Here is a 24789-nt window from a genome sequence, read left to right as displayed (position 1 = left end):
TTGCTGAATAATCAATTTAAAACTGTATTGTTTCCTCAACGATATTTTAATGTTTAGCATCATATGTAATTGATGAAAATTAATAAACCATTCCTTAATACTCAAAAGTTTTATATCTCCACCAACGCCAGTGGTATCTGTTCATTAATTTTTGCAGCTAAAGATAAATTTGACACTAAAAAGTAAAATCACAAAAATACTGAAAACGCGTATGATACTAATCTCTTCTATTATTTATAGTAATTATATTGTCCTCATCATATTTTGTTGGTGGGGTTCGTGTTGCTAAGTCTTTAGTTTTCTATGTTTTGTTTTCTGTACTATTAACTGTCTGTTTGTCTTTTTATTTTAAGTCATGGTGTTGTCAGTTTATTTTCTATCTATGAATTTGACTCTCCTTCTGGTATCTTTTGTCCCTCTTTTAAATCAGCATCTTGTGTCAAAGTCTGTTATAATAGATGCTAGCCTACGCATGATATTATAGAAGCCGTTCATTGCTTCCAAAATTTAATGTTTAATTTTCTATTTAAGTTTTAATTATGTGAAATAAACTGAACTTTTGGTTTACCTGGAAACTTCTTGATGGTACTAACATTTTTTGATTTTAAGAAACTTACTTTATAAGTTTTTTCTCATTCGTATCTTTGTTGGTGCGATCTGCTACATTATCTGGGTGCCACATGTCGAGCAGGATCTGCTTACCCTTCCGGAGCACATGAGATCACCCCTTGTTTTTGACAGGGTTCTTGTTGTTTATTCTTTATGTATTCTTCTTTGTTGTGTCGTGTGTACTATTGTTTGTCTGTTTGTCCTTTTCATTTTTAGCCATGGCGTTGTCAGTTTATTTTCGATTTATGAGTTTGACTGTCCCTCTGGTATCTTTCGTCCCTCTTTTCTAGAATGCTACAATGCATGTTCTACTGACTAGATGGTTGTGAGTATAACTTTCAATATGGAATTCTATCTGCCAGTTTTTCTCCGTGTCTAGAGAAATTGTAATGGAATTGTTTAAAATATTTCGAATTTGCTGATGATCTCATCTTCCTTCATAAAATGTGATTATAGTAAATGATGTTGGGTTTCGAGACACTAAGGATACTAGCGAGGAAATCTCTGTCGTTAAGAATTAGTTTATTTCATAATTAGTAATGTTTCACTTTAGTGCTTTATCAAGGGCTGAACAGAATATCAGTAACAGTACATCAAACTTCTTTTCAGTCATGTTAGACTTTCAAGGGAGTTTTTAGAAATCAGCAGACAATTAAGGCGATAGTAGTTTACCGATGTTCAAACCACATGAATTCCCAAAACAGTGAGACCAGTTGCGTCCACAAGTCAAGCATCTCCTGTTGTGCATGCATCTCCTGCGATGCTTATAATATTAACGGTACTATTTGTTCTGCACCGAATGCGCATTTCGACCATAAAAGTATATATAGTGATGCTCATGGCTAAAACATTAGAAAATTCAAAACTAGCTATTTAATACATATGAAGAGCTTATAAACCAAACAAAGACAAAAACGCGTAAAAAAAAAGTTTAAATAAGTTAAAAAAAAACACATAAAAACCGGACATGGAATCAAAGACTATATGCATGATGGCGATATATTCCTTTATTTTAAAAGTAATATAAAACTATTTTTTCTATTTTTTTCATGCCAGTACTTAATTACAAATGTACTCGCTACTGCGCTGGTAATACCCTCTCGGACCAACAGAACACCAGCAGAGGTATCGACCCAGTAGTAGTAATTACATTAACGATACCAATGTTCCTGCACCAGATGCGCAATTCGAAAACAAACGACTCATCAATGATGCTCTAGTCCAAACTATTTGAAAATACAAGACTTAATAAAACATATGAAGAGCTTATAACCCAAAGGGGGGCAAAAAGTATATTCAAAACATGCAATGAATCAGAGCTTCTTTCCATGATTAAGATATATAAAAATGAATTAGAAAATCATAACAGCTTATTATCCGTATTTTCATGTCGGCGGCATCCATTATTGGCTACAAGGTAATGATACCGTTGTGAATTAACAGTCCCCAAGTAGAGGTATCTACCAAGTGAAAGTAATATCATAACAGTACCAAGTTTTCTACACCAGATTCGCATTTCGACAATGAATTACACTTGAGTTATTATCTAGACCAAATATTTTAAGATCCAAAACTTATTGAAAATGTAATGAGCTATTGATAGCCAAACCAGACAATGAAACAGAACTTTGCATGAAGGAGATAGATTCCTTGATTTACAACATTTTGTAAGCACAAATTTTAATAACACAATATCTGTATTTTCATGTCAGTACTGTCTACTAGGCTTCACACTCAGTAAAAATTGAACAATAAGCAAAAGAATGTAACCGGTACAATTACAGATCATACGACTGTTCTGATATTCCAAGATAAAAGACCACAAAAACATGTCGTACAGAGATTTGAGAAACCGATACATCGCATTGATAAACCAATTCGTTTTGTCAAGCCAGTCGTTTAATGTCCAAATATTTCGTTTATATGTAGAATGGCGTTAGTTTTGATGCACTTCAGTGTTCCTGTTGTTCCTTTGTTTCCACTTATCTTTTATGTTTTCCCTCTGTTTGACTTTGTATCCCAGATTTTTCCCCCTCTGTACAATATTCATTCTGTAAAGCGCTATCATAATATGTTAATAGGCGAAATGAGGGGGCATAATGTATTCGCCTACAAATTAAAAGATTACTAGTAGCTATTTTCAAGTTATTTTGTTACTTATTTTGGTAGACATGACATGAAAGAATTTTGAAATGTGTGTGTGATTTTTAATGTGTTAATACAAAACATTTAACAAAGATAAAAGTTGGATGCTGTTTGGTGTTGATTTATTTGATTTAAGAATTTTTTCTGTCGATTAAAGATGGACTAAAAACAACTTAATGGTATGAAGAGCTGTTCCCATGAATAAAAAATAGTGTTGTGTTTCTTGTTTTTATAGAATTAAGAAATCCTTTTCAAAGTTAATTTATAATTTATCAAAATAAAACCTTGATATGATATATATGCATGTGATACATGATTTTGAATGTGATAAAAGATAAATTATAGGTCAAGGTTTTGATTGGTTGATGAAGTAATTGATCTCCCTTCACCTAATAAGATAACGAGTGTTCAAGTAAATGTTCTTACAAACAAATTTAGAAAACTAAATCATATGTTCAACAAAACTGCAATAAAACCAGATTTCTCAGTAACTGTGTAACTGAATTAATCGAGGGGAATGAGCGTGACTACTTAAATATTCGAAAGATAATGTAGAATAATAAAAACTCGAAGAGAAATTGATATCGGTATTTTCTAATGTTGGGATGGTGGATTAAACCTGGTTTAAAGCTAGCCAAACCTCTCACTTGAATAACAGTCGCATTACATTCCATTATATTGACAACAATCATGAACCACGTGAGATCAAAACAAACAGGTATACTAGGTAAAAACGTAAAAACATATAAATCTGAATAAGAGTCAATGGTAGTATAGTATCAATATTAAAATCCCATCATCATCGATGTTTTTAGCATATTTTGACAAAATTGAATCATACCGGCTACTAAAAGCGATATATTATTTCACTATTTCACTTTCGTTAATGATTAAACCAAAAAATTCATATTTTAGACTTTTTATATATCTCGTAGCTAGTGCCCCTTTAAATGTATATAGAAGGTGCACATCAAAACCAATACTTAGGGAATCATATGAACTCTAAAACATATCTTGCTTCATGAATGAACTATTCATATCCTGTACATAGTAACTAAATAAAATCGCTTTGATATAATATTAAAAAATAGAATTCTCTGAGACCTTAAATATAAATAAATTTTGATAATCCTTTGCGACACAAATATGGTACCCCCTACTGATTCCTTGTAAAAATAAAATGTATACTTCACTAAGGTGCTAAAGAAGATTATAAAAACTTGGCATTAACTTAACATCCCTTCTTTAATATCAAATAATGTTTTGTAACTAAATAGTTAAGGCTTGATTAATATGTTGACACAGTTATGTGGGCTTTATATGTTGAATCAGTTCGCGAATGACAATAGCATTTTATGAATTTGTCTCCGAATCTATCGAATAATATGTTAGGAATTGTAACTTCTCTACAACTGTTTTACAGGAATAACCATAATGAGGAACAAAACGTGTACCATTAGACGAATATAAACGTCTATCCATACTAGTGTTTCACACTTGGTGATTGATGATGTTCGTTAAGCTTACTCTGTGCATCTATGTACAGTTTATTATGGACAGGTTTTTTTTCATATAATGGTTCACTTCTATGTCGTTTGATCTCGGATAGAGATTTGTCTTATAGACAATCACACCATTTTTTTTTTAATTCTAAAATGTTGCTTGTTTATTTTTCTCTGTTTTTCATTTGGTCCTTGTGTTGTCTGTCTTTCATTTTCATTTCTGTTTCATATCACTAGTATCATTTATAACTTTGAAAATTTTATTCAATTCTAAATTTTATAACAAAATATCTCTACAATCAGTTAAATTAAATCTGAAAAGAATCGTCCGTGCATTGTAAATGGAACCAATGACGGCAAATATCCTCTGTTTATCGGAGCCATTGTGTTAGCATCTAGCATCAACAAATAACTCTGTTTTTTCTCTCCGTCAAGAACTGGAGTCAGAAGAACGCCATCGTCCTCCCTGGTGGAATTGGGATTAGGTATGAACCACATATCTGCAGGATAGTGGTTATCTAAAGCAAATGCACTGTCTTGGTTTGTTCCGCAAACATCTTTTTTCACTAAAGCTGTACTTGAAAATAATGTGGTGTCTCTTTTGGTAGCGACGCCGTAAATATAGCAATATCTACGATGTCTGTACTTTTCATTTATGCACGGGAAATCAAAATTATTTATGAATGGAAAGATTGAATTAGGAGAAAAGGTAGTGACTGTTGCATTCGTTGCATTCAAGTTGATTGAATAACGTTTAATTACTGGTGGTGTATATTGTGCGTTTTGTCTTTTATTAGGCGATCTCAACGTATCAAGTTCATATATTTTTGAATAAGTAGGATCTTGAAACATAGTTACGTCCATAATAATTCTATTGTTGTCTTCGTAAGCATTTACATGATGTGATGGAAAGCCATTTTCTGTTTGGATAGTATGTATATTGCCAGTTTTAATTTCAACAACATAAATAGTGGCTTTTTCAGACGGAAACCATTCCAGACCTTCATACGCATTGGCATATTTCAGCATTTTACCTATGTTTGTATAATACGCAGCTGCGAATAGTATAACATAACGCTGCGTGACAGAAAATGAATGCATATAAGGCGCTTTGTCAACTTCCCACTGAGCTACCAATTCTCGCTCAAAGGCCGACTTCATTCTAATAACCGATAGACGACTTTTGACCTTAGGAATGAGACTAACACTCGTTAGAAATGTAAAGTGATAACTAGAATTATACTCTGGGACGGGATGAGCTGAGGACATTGTATCAATAAATCCAATATATGTTCCACGTGGGTTTGGCGGATCAATTTCACCAATGGTATTTATAGAAGTGGGTTCGAACTGGTATACCTTCCATGCATCTGTTAATGCAATGTATTCGTATGACTTCTTTTCTTCATTGAATAATCTATACACATTAACATTTGTGTTATCAAATCCATTCAAAACAGAGATCTCACGCCTATTCAATGGAAATGGTGGTGAAACACTTTCAAATGTCAAAAAATTGGCAATATCTTTTATTTCATTGGAAGTATTGTATGTTTCAGACCGTAAAAAGTCCTGAGAAAAAGACGCTGATCCATTTCCATAGAATTTCCAGTTATAAATTTTCCCAAAACCATCATATGCGTGTGTGAAATTTCTCTGACCCATCCCAAACATAGCTGGACCTATTCGTACCTGGAGTAAATGGTAAAAAATATATATATTGGTTCATCAACGTCGATATTTTTTTTATAATTCTACATGATTTTTAATTAGCATAGTATTTTAGAAAGATTTATTTTATACTCTTTCGTATAAACATCATAGTTGTAATTTTTCAAATGAGTTTAAATTGATCCATCCAGCAACCAAAAGATGTAAATCAATAATATAAATTAAGGTATAGGGAATCTTCATTTCCTACAGCTGTTCATAAAATATCCGAATGTGTAATACGCAATATAGGTACCAACTGAGTGGAACAAAATGTATGGTAAAACACATTTTAATATTAAGAGTAATTTTCCTAAGCTTGTTGCGAGTCACTGTGGATATTATTTTGGTATATGTCCTACATTATCCTGAATTTGTTGGACAAGATAATAATAGACATTTTCATCCTATTAAAGAAAAGCAATATGTTATTAACACATATAAATGAAAACATGAAGCTTTGGTGCTATCTTTGGATTCTTTTGAACGACATAGCATTATACTGCATATTATTATTCAAATATTCAATAAACTTGCGTATGATTAGCTAAAAACAGTAGTTCATGATCCATTAGTTGATTGTAACCTGAATGTGAACTTTGATACATACAAATACAGAACACACGTGAAAGGAACGTGAATTAAGAAGCTTATTTGATTCTAGAAATAAATTATCTTACCAGAGAGCCACGCAGCCATTTTTGCAACGGATACTGGAAATGTATTGGTTTATTCAGAAACACGTCCTTGCTATCAGTAAACAGAAGACTATAAGCATCCTGTTCCACACTATACACAAATTGTATACTTAGTATTACCAAAACAGCAAGAACAACTTTGAATGTCATCTTCACAAAGTTAACAAGTGTTATCTAAATAAAGAAATTGTATTTACTTAATATGTGTATGTATTAGATATATAACTATAGTGTGATAAACTGTAGATTGCATACTGTTTACTTGATTTGTCATGTGTCGTACTTTGCTTTGAGATAAAAAAAAAAATAAAAAAATCCTTCAGTGTAAAAATAATAACAGATGTGATGCAAACGCCATTGAAACAAGATTATCAAAGTTAGACATATGTAGTCATACGCACCAACTTTCAACAACAGCTTGTACCATATGAAAAGGTTATAAATATTGAAAGTTCGACATGGTATTTCGAATCAACACATATCTTTAAGATTTTGGTTGTCATGGTAGTGGGTATAAAAACAACGGCTATCAGCTTCTACAATAAAACTGCAGCTTTGGCTTTTAAAACAGTGTTTTTGTACGGTTACTACTGGACAGCTTCACCCTTAACACAATTTTCTGAAACTAAAGCAAATTAAAAAAGATATTGCACCTATAATATTCAAATAAATGCACTGTGTCGCTAGGATACATATATTATGATATTCTTGAAAGCTTTAACACGTCCTAATTACATCGAAAAATACACCGGAAACATTTGTTTTATTTGCATCACTTGAATGCAAGTCATCTATCTGGCTACAGAATATCATCAAACATTAAAGACACAATACTATTATGTTTTGATATATACAGCACGAATACAACAATGTCAGTGTGAAAGAGGGCGAAAGATACCAGAGGGGCAGTTAAACTCATAGATCGAAAATAAACTGACAACGCCATAGGTAAAAAGGAAAAAGACAAACAAAAACAGACACATAATAGTATACAAGACACAACATAGAAATTTAAAGACTAAGGAAAACAAACCCAACCAAAAACTGGGGATCTCAGGTGCTCCGAAAGTGAAAGCAGATCCTGCTCCAAATGTGGCACCCGTCGTGTTGCAATTGTACAAAATGGAAAAAAAATGTCTTCATAAATTCACTTAAAGAAAAATAACCCCAAAAAATATGTTCGATCAATTTCGAAGATTCGATTTATTCGCTTTCTGTTTTCTATGAGGTCGAATAGATATTACCTTGGTTCGAAGAAGTTAATAAACGTTTAACTTAAATGGATTGAACAATTTCCATATAGTTTATCCTTTTGTAAATTAACAACAACACTAAAAGCAACAGGCGACGGAGGGACTGTACAACATCATGTGTTTTTTTAAATATTTTTATTATAACATGACATAAATGAAAAGTAAAAAAACAATGTAACAACATTTTGAATAATGAAAAAGTAAACAAAATAGTTTGACTGAAACTGGTGCTGAACTCTCTGATCATTTTTCTTTGATGCTTATATTGGTAATTTGTACAAAAATATCAACATCCGTACAAGTAGATAAAATCACGTTCTTAATCTGCATAATAGCTCGTTCGTGAGGAACCTTCCCATGCCTCATACCAATTAGCTGTATTGCTTTTGGTTTGAAATTAACTGTGAAACAATAACATATTTTTTTTCATCATTTTGATGACTTTTTATGTTCTTTCACTAAATGTGCCATTTCTTTTAAACTTTCATAAATGCCTTCTCCTGTTGATGCACATGATCCATGTATAAACCATTTATGGCCTGTCAGTTTGTGTAAATGTAAACCTTCTGCTACTTGTGATGGACTAAGTGCATCTAGAAAAGATTGAAATAAATAAATGCTAATTATGATATACTTATAATCAATAGGTTCTTATCAATATATAAAGGTATTTTATCAAAATCACATTCAAATTAATGTGTGTAGCAGTAAAATAGGAATGACCGGATGGAATAATTTGGTCTTATTACAGAAAAAATATCTGCCTGCAAAGTCATCTCGTGGTCTATTTATATTGGACCTCTGTGTACTGTTCAGTTTTGTTTGTTCTGTCTTGTTGTAAATATTGTACATGATTGTCTTCTCTATACTTATGCATATGGTTTATTGAGAATAAAGATATATATAGTACCAAATCTCAAACACCCTTTCTGAAGATTTAATTGTTAACGCTTTTTAATCACGGTTGGCTAAAACATATTCATACATTCATCGTTAGATAAACTTCTGAGCTTAGCAAAATCCGCTTTTGTGAGACAATATTTTTCAATTAAATCTTACAATTTTTTTTATAAGTATCTGTACTATGTCTTTATTTTTTATTTTATATCCCTATACGATTTTTCCATTGACTCATTAAGAATGTACTAACTAGGGAGATCCTGCTTATTAGCCACAACAACCAATGGGACATGTCTCATCTCATCATTCTGTAATATTCCCATTAATTCTTCTCTAGCTTCTGCCATCCTCTCTCTATCATTACTATCAATTATGAACAACAGACCTGTAATGGAATCAAATTAATAACCAATTATACAAACAAATAAGAAAATGGTCGTTAAATAAATTCGATTTTGTATATTTTATGATGCACAAGAGAAGTGCTTTCGTGGTTGATTGTAAAATTTAGTTATCATTAAATATCCACAAGGCAATATAAGATTCTACTAAATGAGGATGGTTTAGAAAAATCTATGAATAGAAAATTGGATATTCGGTGATTTTTTTTTAACAAATTTTAGAATGTTTTTTTCTGATTATATGTCCATGCAAATGATCACCAACATTGAAAGTAATCGGAATTGTTTATAACACACTCATAATAAATATGCACCAACCTTCAGTGTTTTGGAAGTAATGTCTCCATAATGGTCTGATTCTGTCTTGACCTCCCACATCCCATACAGTAAAACTAACTCCTTTACAGGGATTTACTGTTTCGACATTAAAACCTATCGTTGGTATTGTTGCTACGGTTTCGTTCAGTTTAATTTTGTAAAGAATCGTGGTTTTACCTAGAAATAAAAAATACAATTATATATATATATAATGAAAAAGTTAGAATAGAAGGACCCAAAACTAATACAATTTCATAAATTATCAATAAAATCCATTAGGTAATTCAAGTGCCTATTTAAATAAGCAGTATGTCAGATGGTACCCCTCCCCCCCCCCCCCAAAAAAAAATAAATAAATAAAAAAATAAGTTTGCCTATTGTTCTTTCGCAAGGAGTAAACTCGCTTGACATTCTTTACAGTAAATAAGAGACATTGAAAATTTATTTGATTTAACATTTTATTTAACTTCCATGTTAACATAATTTCGACAATTGAAGAAATGACACAAGCCAGAAGATTATTTTATTGGACTAACCTGCAGCATCTAATCCTAACATTAGCACTCTGGCAGGATTGGAACCAGTAAATTCAGATAAGGCATCTTTTAATTTTGCCATTAATCCTCCCATTTTTATCGTTTTTTGTTTTGTTTTCGGTGTTGAATGTTAAGACACAAATGTAATCTGAAGGCAATGATGTAAACCTCCGTGTTTTTATTAATATTTTTTAAATCGTCAAACTTGGCCATGTCGATTATTGCTATGTGTCATAAACCATGTTGGAGGAATTGACGTCATACTAAATATTTCCTACAGGATTTAAATAAACCGATTATTATTGGTATGTTAGATAGATATGTACCTACATGTTGTCAATTTTTAATCAATATACATGTATATAGATATTTCATTATTGGCTCAGCTCAGTACATGTAATGAGTGTTGTTTAGTTTGATAATTGAATACACACATAAACTGTTTGGAAGAATGATTATTTTTTAGATCGTAAATCAATAATTCAGCATCATTTTATATATTTTTGATATGAGGATATTTTTACGGAAATTAAATTAATTAGAAACCTATTAACTTCCTCAGAATAATTATGCTTAATTTTATGCTATACTCTTGTTTTGTAAAACTGATGATAATTGAAGGAAACATTATTATTTTTGATTTATTAAAACCTTATACAAAACTTGTCCAAAGAGATTTTCCTTAAATTATTTTTGTCAATAAAAATGTAATCAATGGAGAAGAGATAATACCTTGTGAGCAGCAACCCCAAATCAAGGAAATCAATATAAGATCTGCAAAAGCGCCAAACAATTTAAAACTATTGGATTACTAAAGTCATTGCCTTAAAATACACTTCTACAAAAAAACATCATTAAAATGAAACATTTGTCTGACTCCTTATAAGAGCAATGACATTAATTGACAATACTCGCATTTTTTTTATTTAAGATTTACCAATTATCTCGAAAACTGCAAACGATAGATACTAAATAGAAACTGAAGACAGCAAAATTATTGATCTCAACTAGACATAGACAATTTAGATGACTCTTGTATTTAAAGATCATGAATGAGAATGTGTATCCCTTATGTTCGTTGTGGGCAAAATTTTTATAAGGTAGAGAGAGAAACTTTAAACAGAAAAGGGGATCAACAATACAAGATATCCCAAAAAGATATTTGATCATGAGTTATTTGCCCGTCTTTAATGTTGCATCTTCGCTAGCCAAGGGTTACGATTCACTCCCGCTCTCTTCACGGGAGAGAGCGGGAGTGGATCGTAACCCTTGGCTAGCGAAGATGTAATGTTAAAGTGTGGACATTGTTTAAGATGAAAAAGATCCATGAGAATGATACTGACTCTTGAGGTCCTCTGATTTAATTCCTCTTAATTGTATCCATACTATATTTCTTATCCATCAGCTATAAAATAATTATTTATGTACTATTTTTTTATACGGCATATGCAAATATTACATGTTCGTTTAGACTTGTTTCATCCCTTATTTTTTTATTATTAATTTTGAATTAACATTGTATTATAAATCAAATGTATTTGTTCATTGTGTGTAAATTTGTTTTACTACGTTTTTAATTGAATTAAGTCATTGCAATTGACATTGCATAGTGTGTCTTTCTGTGTTGTGATGCATGTAACACTTTAATTTCAGATAAAGTAGAAGGTTTGATATCATTAAAACAATTAATACCGCTGCAAGTGTATGCACCTGCCCTAAGTCAGGAATCTGATGTTCAGTAGTTGTCGTTTGTCTATATATGTGGTTCATATGTGTTTTTCGTTTCTCGTTTTTTATTAAGATTAGACCGTTAGTTTTCTAGTTTGAATGGTTTTACACTTGTATTTTTGGGGTACTTTATAGATTACTGTAAGGTTTTGAGCCAAGGCTCCATTTTGAAGACCGTACCTTGACCTACAATGGTTTAATTTTATAAATTGTGATTTGGATGGAGAGTTGGCATTCACACCACATCTTCCTATATCTATTGTTTGTCTGTTCGCGTTATTTTTTGTGTGCATGTCATAATTTTAACGGCTTTCTTCGACAGTTGTGTTTGATTCTCCCATTTGTATTGCGGGCATCTTTTTGTATATTGCATATCCTAAAATTAATGAACGCCCGTGCTTGTACCTTCACTTTCAACTGACATACCTTATACTACTTTAATTGTTAACAGATCTTGATTAACCTTCCAGTGTACCTTTAATTTAATACTCCTGGTATTTTTGTAGAGATAGTGTTATCCAAACTTTAGACTTATGTGTATTATTTGTGAACGGCTGTCAGTTGTTTCTTCGGTTTCGTTTTGACCATTATGTTTTTTTGGTTGTTTTTATTGGTTTAACTCTTGCTGGTTTAATTTCCGTGTATCTTATCCATCTTTTGAGCAGAGATGAACAGATAATAAATACCCTGTGAATGATCGAGTTCTAATAGGAACATAAATACCTAGAAAATATGTTGTTGCATTTTGATTTTATCAAACTTCGAAATATATTTGTTATACACTTCTCCACAATAATTTGAATAGTTTTAATGAATCATTTAAAAATTCCGCAATTTGACCTTTTCGAGGATATCAATTATATGGAGCAAGGAATTCCAAAGACGTCGAGAAAAAACATTTATCAAACAATTAATAGCTATAATAACTTTATTTCATGAATAGTGAATGGTGCCAAAAAACACAGTTCACTATTTATGAATTTTGAATAGTGAAAAGTGAACGTACTTCAGCCCGGTCTTTATTTGACACATCTACATCCGCATTATTACTTTTAAAATGTTCATTCATTTTATTCGTGTGCAAATACATATTTTGATATACTGCTTCATATGATTTTTATGCATGCTTATTTTTGGACTCTGTCGTAGAGCTCGCTTGAACACTATTATTCACTTGCTATTATTTCCAAGCTTTAAAATTTAATGTTTCTGCTTTTTAGATTGTATGATCAACGACCCATACATAAATGGGATTGTAAACTAATCTAGTCGCATATAATTTGGTATCCATGCCATATGCCTGTTCGGTCGTTCATGTTCTAACATATAAGTGCATGGATGATTCTCACCAGGGCACTAACTTTATGTATAGCAAATGCCATAGATTCTTAATGGGTTTTCCGATATATATAATTGATATAATTATCTCCTCAATACGGATTTGTTATTTGGAATCACAACATATATTTACTGAACATTCAACCGTGATGTAAGTGGTAAGTACAGTGGTATATATACTATTTCTAGTTGTACATAATACATACGTCAAGGCTCCGTGTTGCAGACCGTACCTTGACCTATAATGGTTTACTTTTATAAATTGTGACTTGGACTGAGAGTTGCATCTTTGGTACTCATACAACTATATCTATCAAGACGATGACGACTACGATACGCATTATATCCTTCTGCTGAATTTTTCAGGTAATCATGCAATTTTTTATTTACTGAAATAATTATAATGCAATACAATTTTCTCCATCATGATAAATATGACTACATATTTTATTGTCTAGTTTTGAATATGAGACATCACAAAAAGCAGCAATGATCGTCGTTAAATGATTGATAAAACACATAGAACAATCAGTGGCGGATCCAGGGGGCTAGAAATCCGGGGGTTGAAAACACTTTTTTGGACGATCGTTGCATTTGAATGAAGACATATGGCTGGAAACAAACACCCTTTTTATCCTGGGTTTGGAATCCCCTTTTAAAAATGGCTGCATCCGCCGCTAGTATAAGCAAAATATACTTCTTGTATGAATTAACCAACACACAAGAATAACCTGGTTCTTCAAACGTTGAGATACTCTAATTTCCAATAATAACCAAGACCGACAAAATTTCGAAAAATAATCGGTAAAAGAAATAAAAGGTACCAGATCAAATCTGACTCCGTGTTTTCTTGTATGTATTCGATCAAAAATATACGAAAGAATTAAATCAGCTTTGGTTTGTTCTATTCAGGGGGTGCGCTTTTGAAGACTGAATGATTTCAAACGTTGAATTCTTTTGCAGTTAAATAAATAAATAAAATATTTGGCGGTAATCATAACAGACTGCATATTGTTGCAACATACCGTATGAAATACGCAACATACCGTATGAAATACGTAACACACCGTATGAAATACGTATCATACCGTATGAAATACGTAACATACCGTATAAAATACAAAGTAGATATGAAGCAAGAATTATTAATACTCTATATCTCGTAGAGAATAAAAATAGAATGGGATGGTTTCTTTTACCAAATTTAATTAAAGATATCGAAAGGAAATTAAAGCAAATTATGGCTTCTCCTTTTTTTTTCATGAAAAACTGAATTTAAAAATTGCCCTCTTATCACTGATATAAATTTAAAATTGTACTGAAGTGAAAAAGCTTGTTGCATTTGGACATTTGAGGTGAACAAATGCAAGTGTGTAGTTTCATTTTGTTTTTATTATTAACATGTAAACAGAACAACAGAACGTAGACACTATTTCTTCTCTCTCTATTTGATTTAACTATGACAGAACTACATTGACAATATAGTCCTTCAATGGATTAACATATTGCACAGTCCCATTATACATTTCAACACTCAGATCTTAGATTTTCGATCGACGATTTTACTCCTGTTACCAGATCAATGTTTATCAGGGTTTCCTGGAAAATGTTTTTTCGGGATATCCGCGACTTCCCGTGCTTCAAATTCACGCATCTTATATTAAGATTGAGCTGGTCAGTGCCTTTTGTTATTTTTCACTAAGTCTGCCATTTCTTTCATGCTCTCAAAGATTCCTTCGCCTGTTGGCGCGCAAGCTCCATGAATGTACCATTTTCTGCCAGTCATTTTCGGTAAACCAAGACCATCTGCCACTTCTGATGGACTCATAGATCCTGTAAATTATAAAAGGGTAAATGAAATATGAATTGTTTTTTTTATTTTTGTTTATGACATTTTCTTACATAAAGAAAAGAGAATTTTAAATTCCAAAACAATTTTTTAATTGCATTAAAAGTTACACACATGAGGGTTTCGTCTGTTATTTTCAGTCTTTAGTTTCCAATGTTTTGTTTTGTGTACTGCTGATTGTCTTTATTCGTTTTTCGTTTTTTTGCCATGTCATTTTTTTTTTTTTTTTGAAGTTTGAGTTTGAAAATCCCTTTGGTATATTTCGCCTTTCTCATTTAATATAATTACAAGTATTCAGTATGATCCATTAATAAAAAAAAAATGAATGCACCTATAAAAGTACAAATGTTTTCATTTACAACCTTGCTGAAAAAAGATAACTGACAATGGAAATCCCTAACAATGCTAAAATATGAAGAAGAAAAAACTTACGAGGTAAATCTTGTTTATTGGCCACCACTACAACTGGAACACCTCTCATTTCATCACTGTTGAGAATCCCATCAAGTTCATCTTTAGCTTCCGAAAGTCTCTCTTTATCGCTACTGTCAACTATATAAATAAGTCCTGAAATAATGTGGAGAACATGTTCATTTATATTTTGCAAGTAATTTTAGACAGTGATATACGTTGTACATAAAACCTATAAGACGATGATAAATATCTTTGAAACATTTAAAATTTTAAATAAAATAGAATTCACACTATTGCATGATTGAAATAATCACTCTTAATAGGAATGGAGAGTACATTTCGAAATGGTTATTTATCCTGGGTAGGATGAATTTATGTAAAGTATAAATAATAATTGTACCTTCCGTATTCTGATAATAATGCTGCCACAGACGTCTGATTTTCTCCTGGCCACCAACATCCCACACAGTGAAGCTGACACCCTTCACTGGACTGACGGTCTCAACATTAAAGCCAATGGTAGGAATTGTATGAACACTCTCGTTTAACTTTATCTTATAAAGAATTGTTGTTTTTCCTGAAGAAAAAAAACAAACATTTGTATCAACTATCCGCAAAATTTAGAGGAGTCAATAAAATTTAAAAATGTTTTTATCGTTAGTGTTTTCGTTTAGCCATGCTGCTTCCGCATACCCAATATGTCTTTTTATTCATGTAAAAATAGATATCTGTGATATCTCTTAACAAAATTTTGAAAGAAAAATCCGATTTTTTTAAGACAAAATTCCGAACATATAAATCATAGTGTTATGTTTTTTTAAACAAATGGGATATATATTCTAAAGTTGTTTTCGAATCATCATCAAACTTTGATTTTTGTTTTCCTATTATATGTTTACACAATTATTGCCTAACTTAAGCAATTGAATAAGGAATGAAACCCAATTGAATAAGGAATGAAAAACAAAAAGAAAGGTTTAGTGCTCAAAGGCTAGTTTAACATTGCAAAATTGTCATTTTTTATTTTCTATTATCTTTAAGGTTCTCTCTCCTTCCCACTTCTTAAATTACCATATATGAAATTTTCATAAATCAAACAATATACTTATAATCAGTAAAAAAATAAGTAAGAAATTTACCTGCTGCGTCCAATCCCAACATCAGAATTCTTGCTGGTGTTGACCCAGAAAATTCAGAAAATACATCGTACAGTTTAGATAGCCACAAACCCATTTTGAATATTTTAATTACTCTATTTATTCACTTATATTTCAAGATATGAAAGACACATTGAAACCTTCAGCTTTTTATAATTAATTTTTAAGTAAGATTTCGTCACTGATGCCATTTGATCACAACCAAATCGTACGATCCAGCAATTAACTTCCAACCTGGCAAGTATGACAAATTATAAAAACCATTGACTATATAGGAAAACTACCGAGGAGTATCGGATGTATGTTTACATTAGACCATGACGACTGGCTAATGTAAATAGATATTTGATAAATATCTCCTACTTACAATTATTCATTTTTTGAAATCGATCACGGAAATAATATTATTTTTAATGTTGTATGCTAAAATATTGACTATTAATTTCCACGAGAAAAAATCGAGGGCACTAAAATAATTAATAATACTTGTTTTAATGTATATTTTATAGAGATTTTGCTGATTTTTACATAACAATTACGTATTTGAAGATATCTTTAATAGCCTTTTCTTTTTTCTTTTGTCTTATCTCAGACTTCTTTTTTCCTACTTTTTTTTAGGAGGGAGTCAAACAGACGTATTTCATAAGCTTAAGTGTGATTGGCTGACTGTGACAGTTAATGTTTGATATCTTTTTGTTATTACTCCATGATATTGTTCTGCAATTCAATGTTTGGCGTGACCGTCAGTTTGCACAGAGTTCTGCTTCATGTACAGCCGGTGCAAGACGCCGTATGAACTTGCAGTTGGGTCAGAGTTTTTTCTTCTAGTTTAAAAGGCCTTGCTTGGAATTTCAGATTTAAAGAACAGCAATTCCTATTCCTTTGCTTGTTTATAGTTTTTTCTGTACATGTTCTTACTTGTATTATGTGTTAAAATTAAGAATGGAAATGGGGAATGTGTCAAAGAGACAACAACCCGACCAGATAAAAAAACACAACAGCAGAAGGTCATCAACAGGTCTTCAATGTAGCGAGAAATTCCCGCACCCGGAGGCGTCCTTCAGCTGGCCCCTAAACAAATATATACTAGTTCAGTGATAATGAACGCCATACTAATTTCCAAATTGTACACAAGAAACTAAAATTAAAATAATACAAGACTAACAAAGGTCAGAGGCTCTATATACTGTATAGTGGGTCTCTGCTGAAACATCTCACCAAATAGTTGCAAATTGATTGTCCGTTCAAGCATAGCACCACAAAAAGTGCTTTAGCGGTTTCAGTGACAAATTATAACACATATGACAATTTGATTGTGGTCAATATTATCATTCTGACCAGTGATATAATACATCATGTCTCTTTTCAAGCCATTTAGAAATTATCTTTTTTCTAAACTAAAGTAGGAAAGCCGGAAAAATATCAATGACACTCACAGATTTTTATAATAGAACCAAGAGTTGCAGAATTACTAATATAAGAAAGTCGATCCTACCAAAGCGTCACCCAAGACAACATACAGTTATCTGAGAATGTGCTGAACACCTTGCACCATCACTTAAAATCTTTTCGACACTCTAACAACACTGGAAAATTACCTGTGATAAGTATTTGAATAGTGATAAACCTTTAGCAGAAAACTATCGGCCTCTATATCTATTGGTGCACTAATTTGTTAAAACATGCTGAAATACGTAGAGAAAACAAAATTTTGATCTCCCGAAACCACGGCTTCCGAACAGACTACTAATGTGAAACTCAGCTTTTCGTTACAAATTTATGGATTCTAGTGACAAAGTATTACCTCCCCTGTTGAGACCCAGAAAACTAGATCTTTTAATGTTTTCCCGTTTTAGAAAGGCCGCCATCAGTTATAAACCCATGGGATAGGCTTTAAGCGTTATTGTAAACAGTAAAACAAGAGAAATAAGTTGACTGAATAAAAAAAACACCTTCAGTTTAATGTTTTCGTTGTCCTCCTTAAATAGCACGTACTGAATACAGCAGGCTATGGGGGCTTGGTGTTAAATTGGTTTTAAATGTTGCTAAGCGAATAAATTCCAGGAATACGCCATTTTAGCAGTCAATCGGTGAAACAATTACATCTGTTAATTAATATTTTGTACAAAGCAAATTTGTTATAAACTTTAAGTGAATACACCTTTGTTTTGAACTCTTAATTCATATACTATTATAAAAGTATTCGTACTGATCATGCGAGAACCTCATGAGTAAGCATGGAAGTTTAACACCTCTAGTAGAAAAAAAATTCTTTTCTGGCTATCAACAAAACTTATTTAGTAGATAGTAAAACTATAGAAACGAAAAGGACAGTAAAATTATAAATCATTAGAATTAGTGTTGCATTGTTTAGAATCCGGTTACTCTTTTCTTCAGGGAATAGTACTTTTTTTTTGTCTCTGCACTTTTTTCAATATGGTATTATTTTAAAACAAACAAACTCGAGGCCCACATTGTGACACCAAATGCTATGTAGAAGAACGCTTTTCTTACTTCTCATAAAGTTACCACAATGTTTAGTTCAATCGCCAGTAATTATTTGTAATATAAATTATTGAGTCCAACTCGGTCTGCAAACAGGATACATAATGGACAAACGTTTAGCAATAATTTAGGACTCACAATTTTGTTTAAATAATTGATACCTTTTTTTGTAGAAGGCATGCTTGAAAAGTCCTTTGATCTTTGTCCTTTTCATAATCATTTCAAAAGTTTCGTAATAAGAACAAGGAGCTGAAAATTAAAAAAAAAATCATAAGCCAACTATACTTCATCCACATAAGCCAAATGTGTGTTCGCTTCTTTTACCCACTTCTGAATGAATCAATAGCTTTTTGAATTTTACTCATTTAATTTTTTTTATTGATATGACATTTTGTATTCAATTTTACTGGTGTTTAAATTTATAACTTGGGGTATTCATTTTTGGGTTTGGAAAGTTGAACTAGAACATAATGTCCCGCAAGAAAACTTATACCAGGAAAATTGATAGAGGAAGAAAGTGCTTATTTTCCTAAGTTTATGTGTCATTGTTTGAAAATCTTTTGAAAGGTTTCGTCAAAACAATACATGCGGAGTGCATAGTTCAAAACATGTGCGATTTTGATACTCTTGGCTATCGGAATTAATACGAGAGCATTAAGCTGTACACTAACTTTAATTTACATCACACAATCAATGGTACTAGTGCAAATTGATTTTTTTTCTGCTCTTTGTACGGAGATATTATACATGTGTTTTGACTGATCATTAAACATTACTATAATCTTATTTTTTTTGGTTGTAAAAGATGTAAAAAATGCACCTTCTCTAAACATGCAATGCATTTTCTACCTGTTTTTGTTAATTCTTTTGAATATTGTTTTAGATAGAAAGCTCTTTCATGATTTTTTATAATGTAACTTGAAACAATGAGCTTGTATATCTTTACATTAGTAATTGAAGTGGTCGAGTGGTTTAAGTTTTTACTGTAATAACTAGCCAGTCGACTCCGAACTTATTTTATAAGGATTTTCAGTTTTCTTATCGAAGATCGGTTGTTTTCTCCGGGTCCTCGGGCTTCTTCCACAAATAAAAACTGACCGCCATGAAATAGCCCAAAAGTGGCGTTAAAACATAAAAATCAACATATACCAGTCATTGATCATTATACATTGAAGTTCAAATGTATTGATAAATCTTTCATTTACAAGGTAAAAATCAGGTTAATATGGAATGATGAAATTCACGATGTCCAAAGCGAAACATAGAATTGTGTTCGTTCCTCTTAACTTTTGAATGAGAAAGAAAAAAACTTCCATTGTTGATTTTTATTTATGAAAACATACAAACATAACAATAAATTAAAAAAAATATTACAATATTATCTATCGTTTTATTCATCTTTCTTAGTTCAATCAATTATATTGCACAATCCACTAATTTCAGTTGCTCCTCACTTTGATTTGGGATCGATATTTCCATTTCTGTTGCACACCGATTGATATCGAAGAGTTCAGAAGATAGGGGTTCGAGACATCCTGGAGTCCCTTAATCATCTTTATGTTCACATAACTTGTATTAAGATGTGAAATTTCAATACTTTTTGTTATTTTTCACTAAGTTTGCCATCTCCTTCATGCTCTCAAAGATTCCTTCACCTGTAGTTGCGCATACTCCATGAATGTACCATTTTCTGCCAGTCATTTTTGGTAAACCAAGACCATCTGCCACTTCTGATGGACTCATAGATCCTGCAAAATGTATAAAAATCACAGGTCAAATAATTATTATTTTAAATTTTTGAAAAAAACTATTATTTATCATTTAAGTAAAAATTAGCCAATAATCTTTTGGTTTTGTTTTAAAAAAATAATTAAACAGTCCAAATATACATATACATTTCTTAATGTTGGAATGCTGCAAATTTGCACATACGAAGATGTATAAATCAAATACAATTTTCTACAACGTGGCGTTATACAAAAAAGAAAGATATGAGAAAAACAAAGTAAATAAACAACTCTACCTCGATGTAAGTTAAATTGGTATTATTGTGGATTGACGAAAGGGAAAAACTTATTAACTTACGAGGTAAATCTTGTTTATTGGCCACCACTACAACTGGAACACCTCTCATTTCATCACTGTTGAGAATCCCATCAAGTTCATCTTTAGCTTCCGAAAGTCTCTCTTTATCATTACTATCAACAATATATATGAGACCTGAAATTTGAAGAGTAAATTCAACATTTTGCACTCAGTTATAAACTATGTATTTGTGCTTTTTTACTTTTTTCTACTGTATACGACATAATAATTTAAACAGCTCTTATTTCTACTTCCTATAATGTTTTTCTCGATTATAATACTAGATATAATTTCCCAAGCATCACAGATGATCCAACTTGAGGATTTCACATTGTTTTACCAGTATTAATTATTTTATATCTGTATTTAAAAAAACACGCCGTTCTTATGTATTAAAAAAACAAACAAATTTACCTTCTGTATTCTGATAATAATGCTGCCACAGACGTCTGATTTTCTCCTGGCCACCAACATCCCACACAGTGAAGCTGACACCCTTCACTGGACTGACGGTCTCAACATTAAAGCCAATGGTAGGAATTGTATGAACACTCTCGTTTAATTTTATCTTATAAAGAATTGTTGTCTTTCCTGAAATCAACGAAATAAAAAGAATTTAGAATAAATCATATTGAATCAGCCGTTCACGTTGACCATCTCACAATTTAAATGACTATGCTAAGTATTGTAGTACTACTATTTAGGTCGAAATTGCGCGTATTGAATATACTATTTTAACGTGTCGTTCTATACAAAAACAAATATAAATCAAATTGAGAGAACAATAATAAGTCATATGAAAACAAAATCAAATTACCTGCTGCGTCCAATCCTAACATCAGAATTCTTGCTGGTGTTGATCCAGAAAATTCAGAAAATACATCGTACAATTTAGATAACCACAAACCCATATTGTATTTATTTTTATTTGTTCACTAGTTCACTTCTTCACAGCTTTTCGAAATTGAATAGAACTGTTAAAAAACCATAGCTTTTTATAGTTAATCTTAAAGCACGATTGCGTCACACATGCCATTTGAACACAACCAAGTCGTACAATCCAGCAATTAACTTCCAGCATGGCAAGTTTGACAAATATTTTTAAACCTATGATTGACGCGTAAAAGATCGAGGAGTATCGATAGTTAAATTACATTGCACCATGACGACGACTGAATAAATAAATAGGTATTTTCCTAAATCGACAATATTATCTATATATAGATATAGATATTAACATCAGTTTTCTAAGCAGTACTCAATATACGTTTTTATTTCTTTATTATTGTATAAAATGTGAACTCTGCGAATCAAGAAATAAGGCATATTCTACAGTTAATTTGTAACAGATTCTGAATTAACAAATAAATATAAATTTATGGAAACTATAATAAGTAGAAGAATGGCGATTTCTTTAAAATTTTTGCGGTTTTTTTGCTTTTAATATTATTTTTAATTTTGTTGTTCAAAATTAATACGTCATCAATTTGTTTTACCTTGCAAACTATCAATATGTTCTTCATGCTTCTCGTTTTCTTATCGTGTTGGATTATTTCTGTCTTCAGTCATACATGCATGCTTTTTTATAAGTTGTTAGTGGTTTTAAACAAGTTGTCTGTAACTACGAGTACGTACTCTCAGATCTGTGCTTAGTGTCTTTTTGTTGTTGAGGTTACCATACAATCATTTTGGTATATAACGTTTTATATAGAGAGGGTAGTAAATATAGTTTAATGCTTATATTTGTTTTAATATCAACCCAAAGAAAATCGTAGAAATGGAAAAAAATTGGGAAAATGATCGATTGCTGGTGAACTTATTACTTCAAAGTTAAGCAAAGCATGAAATTCACATGTCCAACTACTATGAAAGTTAATTGTTTATATTAGTTAGTCTACGCATATTTTCTCTAGTTGCAGTAAACACCATCTACGGTTAGATATATAAACATACAACCCATGACTTTGCTATAAAAGGCCCAGATAAAACAACGTAAAACAATTCAAAGAGAAAACTAACGTTTTATGTCGACTTCAACTAGCCTTTGTAAAACAGTACATTAACAGAATAATACATTGTGGCATGAAAAAGGAATAATGTATATGTTAGCTGTTTTTGATAGTCGTTAAGACGATGATATGTATCATGCAGTCTCATTAACATCTTTTTATCATAAATGAGCTATTTTGTCGTCTCACACTGATTCATATAGTGAGCATAAAAAAGTAAAATAAAAAAAATACTGAACTCCGGGAAAATTTAAAACGGAATGTCCTATCTGTGAATATACTGAAAACGATCGACTTTGCTTAATTGAGAGCAATAAATATTCAAAATAGTTATCAAAGGTACCAGGATCATAATTAAGTACGCCAGACGCGCGTTTCGTCTACATAAAGACTCATTAGTGACGCTCATATCAAAATATTTATAATGCCACACTAGTAAAAAGTTGAAGAGCTTTGAGGACCCAAAATTTTAAAAAGTTGTGCCAAATACGGCTAAAGAAATCTATGCCTGGGATAAGAAAATCCCTAGTTTTTCGAAAATTTCTAAGTTTTTTAAACAGGAAATTTATAAAAATTACCACATTATTGATATTCATGTCAACATCGAAGTCAGACGAGCACAAACCATCATACAACTCACAACAAAGACAAACAACACAACATAAAACAATAAAACCAATATCAAACTGCATAAGGGGTAGATAACAAATGAATTGTAGAAGAAATCATTTCATACTTCTACTACGAAAAGCCTCAGGTTTAGTTCAGTCGCCTTTAATTATTGTAATATGCATAATCAAATAAAATTCGGTGACCACAGAGGAAATTTAAAAATCTGCTATAACTAAAGATAAGCATGTTAACTGTTGCATGGTTTTCTGTTATAGTTGTAATACCATCAAATAATTGTACGTCACATCCGGCTGTATACGAAAAAAAATAATGGATAATTCATTCAGCATTAAATTTCAATTACTCATGTATCATAACATTTCAAACCTAAATGAGTGAAAGTTACAACAATTATTTAATTCATTAGCCTAAAAAGTAGAAATTTAGAAGAAATGTACGGAGCCCCGCTAGGGACATGCAAAGAAAAAAATATATATTGTGCGCACAAAATAATATATTGTGCGCACAACTTAAATATATTGTGCGCACAAAATAATATATTGTGCGCACTAAATAATATATTGTGCGCACAAAATAATATATTGTGCGCACAACTTAAATATATTGTGCGCACAACTTAAATATATTGTGCGCACAGAATAATATATTGTGCGCACAATTTAAATATATTGTGCGCACAAAATAAATATATTGTGCGCACAAAATAAATATATTGTGCGCACAAAATAAATATATTGTGCGCACAAAATAAATATATTGTGCGCACAATTAAATATTTTTTAAAGTGACAGAATGGAGAAATGCATAAGGTTTCTTTTGAAATAGGGCTAGAATACATGGAAATATTCATCACTGCATTTGTATCAACTCTTGACAGGAATACTAAAGAAGTTACGTTTATTTCGTCTGACACTTGGTTTACCAACAATTGCGTTGGAAGCCTCCACTTTATATCAGAATTTATTGGAACGGTTTGAAACATACTTGGCAGAAGAGCGA

General features: G+C 31.5%; 4 protein-coding genes across 4 annotated transcripts; all 4 read right to left on the bottom strand.

The window, feature by feature from the left end:
- Positions 1-4555: 4555 nt before the first annotated feature.
- On the bottom strand, positions 4556-6898 carry LOC134709579 (retinoid isomerohydrolase-like). Its single transcript, XM_063569743.1, has 2 exons — positions 6647-6898; positions 4556-5948 (listed from the first exon to the last, which is right to left on the bottom strand). Exons 1-2 carry the CDS (start codon positions 6812-6814, stop codon positions 4560-4562), a joined length of 1557 nt encoding a protein of 518 aa, XP_063425813.1. The 5' UTR covers positions 6815-6898; the 3' UTR covers positions 4556-4559.
- Positions 6899-8035: 1137 nt separating this feature from the next.
- Positions 8036-10319, bottom strand: LOC134711947 (ADP-ribosylation factor-like). The gene is made up of 4 exons (XM_063572971.1): positions 10073-10319; positions 9537-9713; positions 9068-9202; positions 8036-8510 (listed from the first exon to the last, which is right to left on the bottom strand). Exons 1-4 carry the CDS (start codon positions 10164-10166, stop codon positions 8347-8349), a joined length of 570 nt encoding a protein of 189 aa, XP_063429041.1. The 5' UTR covers positions 10167-10319; the 3' UTR covers positions 8036-8346.
- A 4251-nt stretch (positions 10320-14570) lies between these two features.
- On the bottom strand, positions 14571-16805 carry LOC134711946 (uncharacterized). The gene is made up of 4 exons (XM_063572970.1): positions 16541-16805; positions 15802-15978; positions 15420-15554; positions 14571-14971 (listed from the first exon to the last, which is right to left on the bottom strand). The coding sequence occupies exons 1-4, from the start codon at positions 16632-16634 to the stop codon at positions 14814-14816; spliced, it is 564 nt and encodes a 187-aa protein (XP_063429040.1). The 5' UTR covers positions 16635-16805; the 3' UTR covers positions 14571-14813.
- Positions 16806-20443: 3638 nt separating this feature from the next.
- On the bottom strand, positions 20444-22235 carry LOC134711944 (uncharacterized). The gene is made up of 4 exons (XM_063572968.1): positions 21966-22235; positions 21563-21739; positions 21149-21283; positions 20444-20811 (listed from the first exon to the last, which is right to left on the bottom strand). The coding sequence occupies exons 1-4, from the start codon at positions 22057-22059 to the stop codon at positions 20654-20656; spliced, it is 564 nt and encodes a 187-aa protein (XP_063429038.1). The 5' UTR covers positions 22060-22235; the 3' UTR covers positions 20444-20653.
- Between the last annotated feature and the right edge of the window lie 2554 nt (positions 22236-24789).

The sequence above is a fragment of the Mytilus trossulus genome, chromosome 3, assembly GCF_036588685.1.
Source record: "Mytilus trossulus isolate FHL-02 chromosome 3, PNRI_Mtr1.1.1.hap1, whole genome shotgun sequence".
Taxonomy (NCBI): Eukaryota; Metazoa; Mollusca; class Bivalvia; order Mytilida; family Mytilidae; genus Mytilus; species Mytilus trossulus.
Note: the sequence above shows the minus strand (reverse complement) of the source record. Positions and strands in the feature narration are given on the sequence as shown.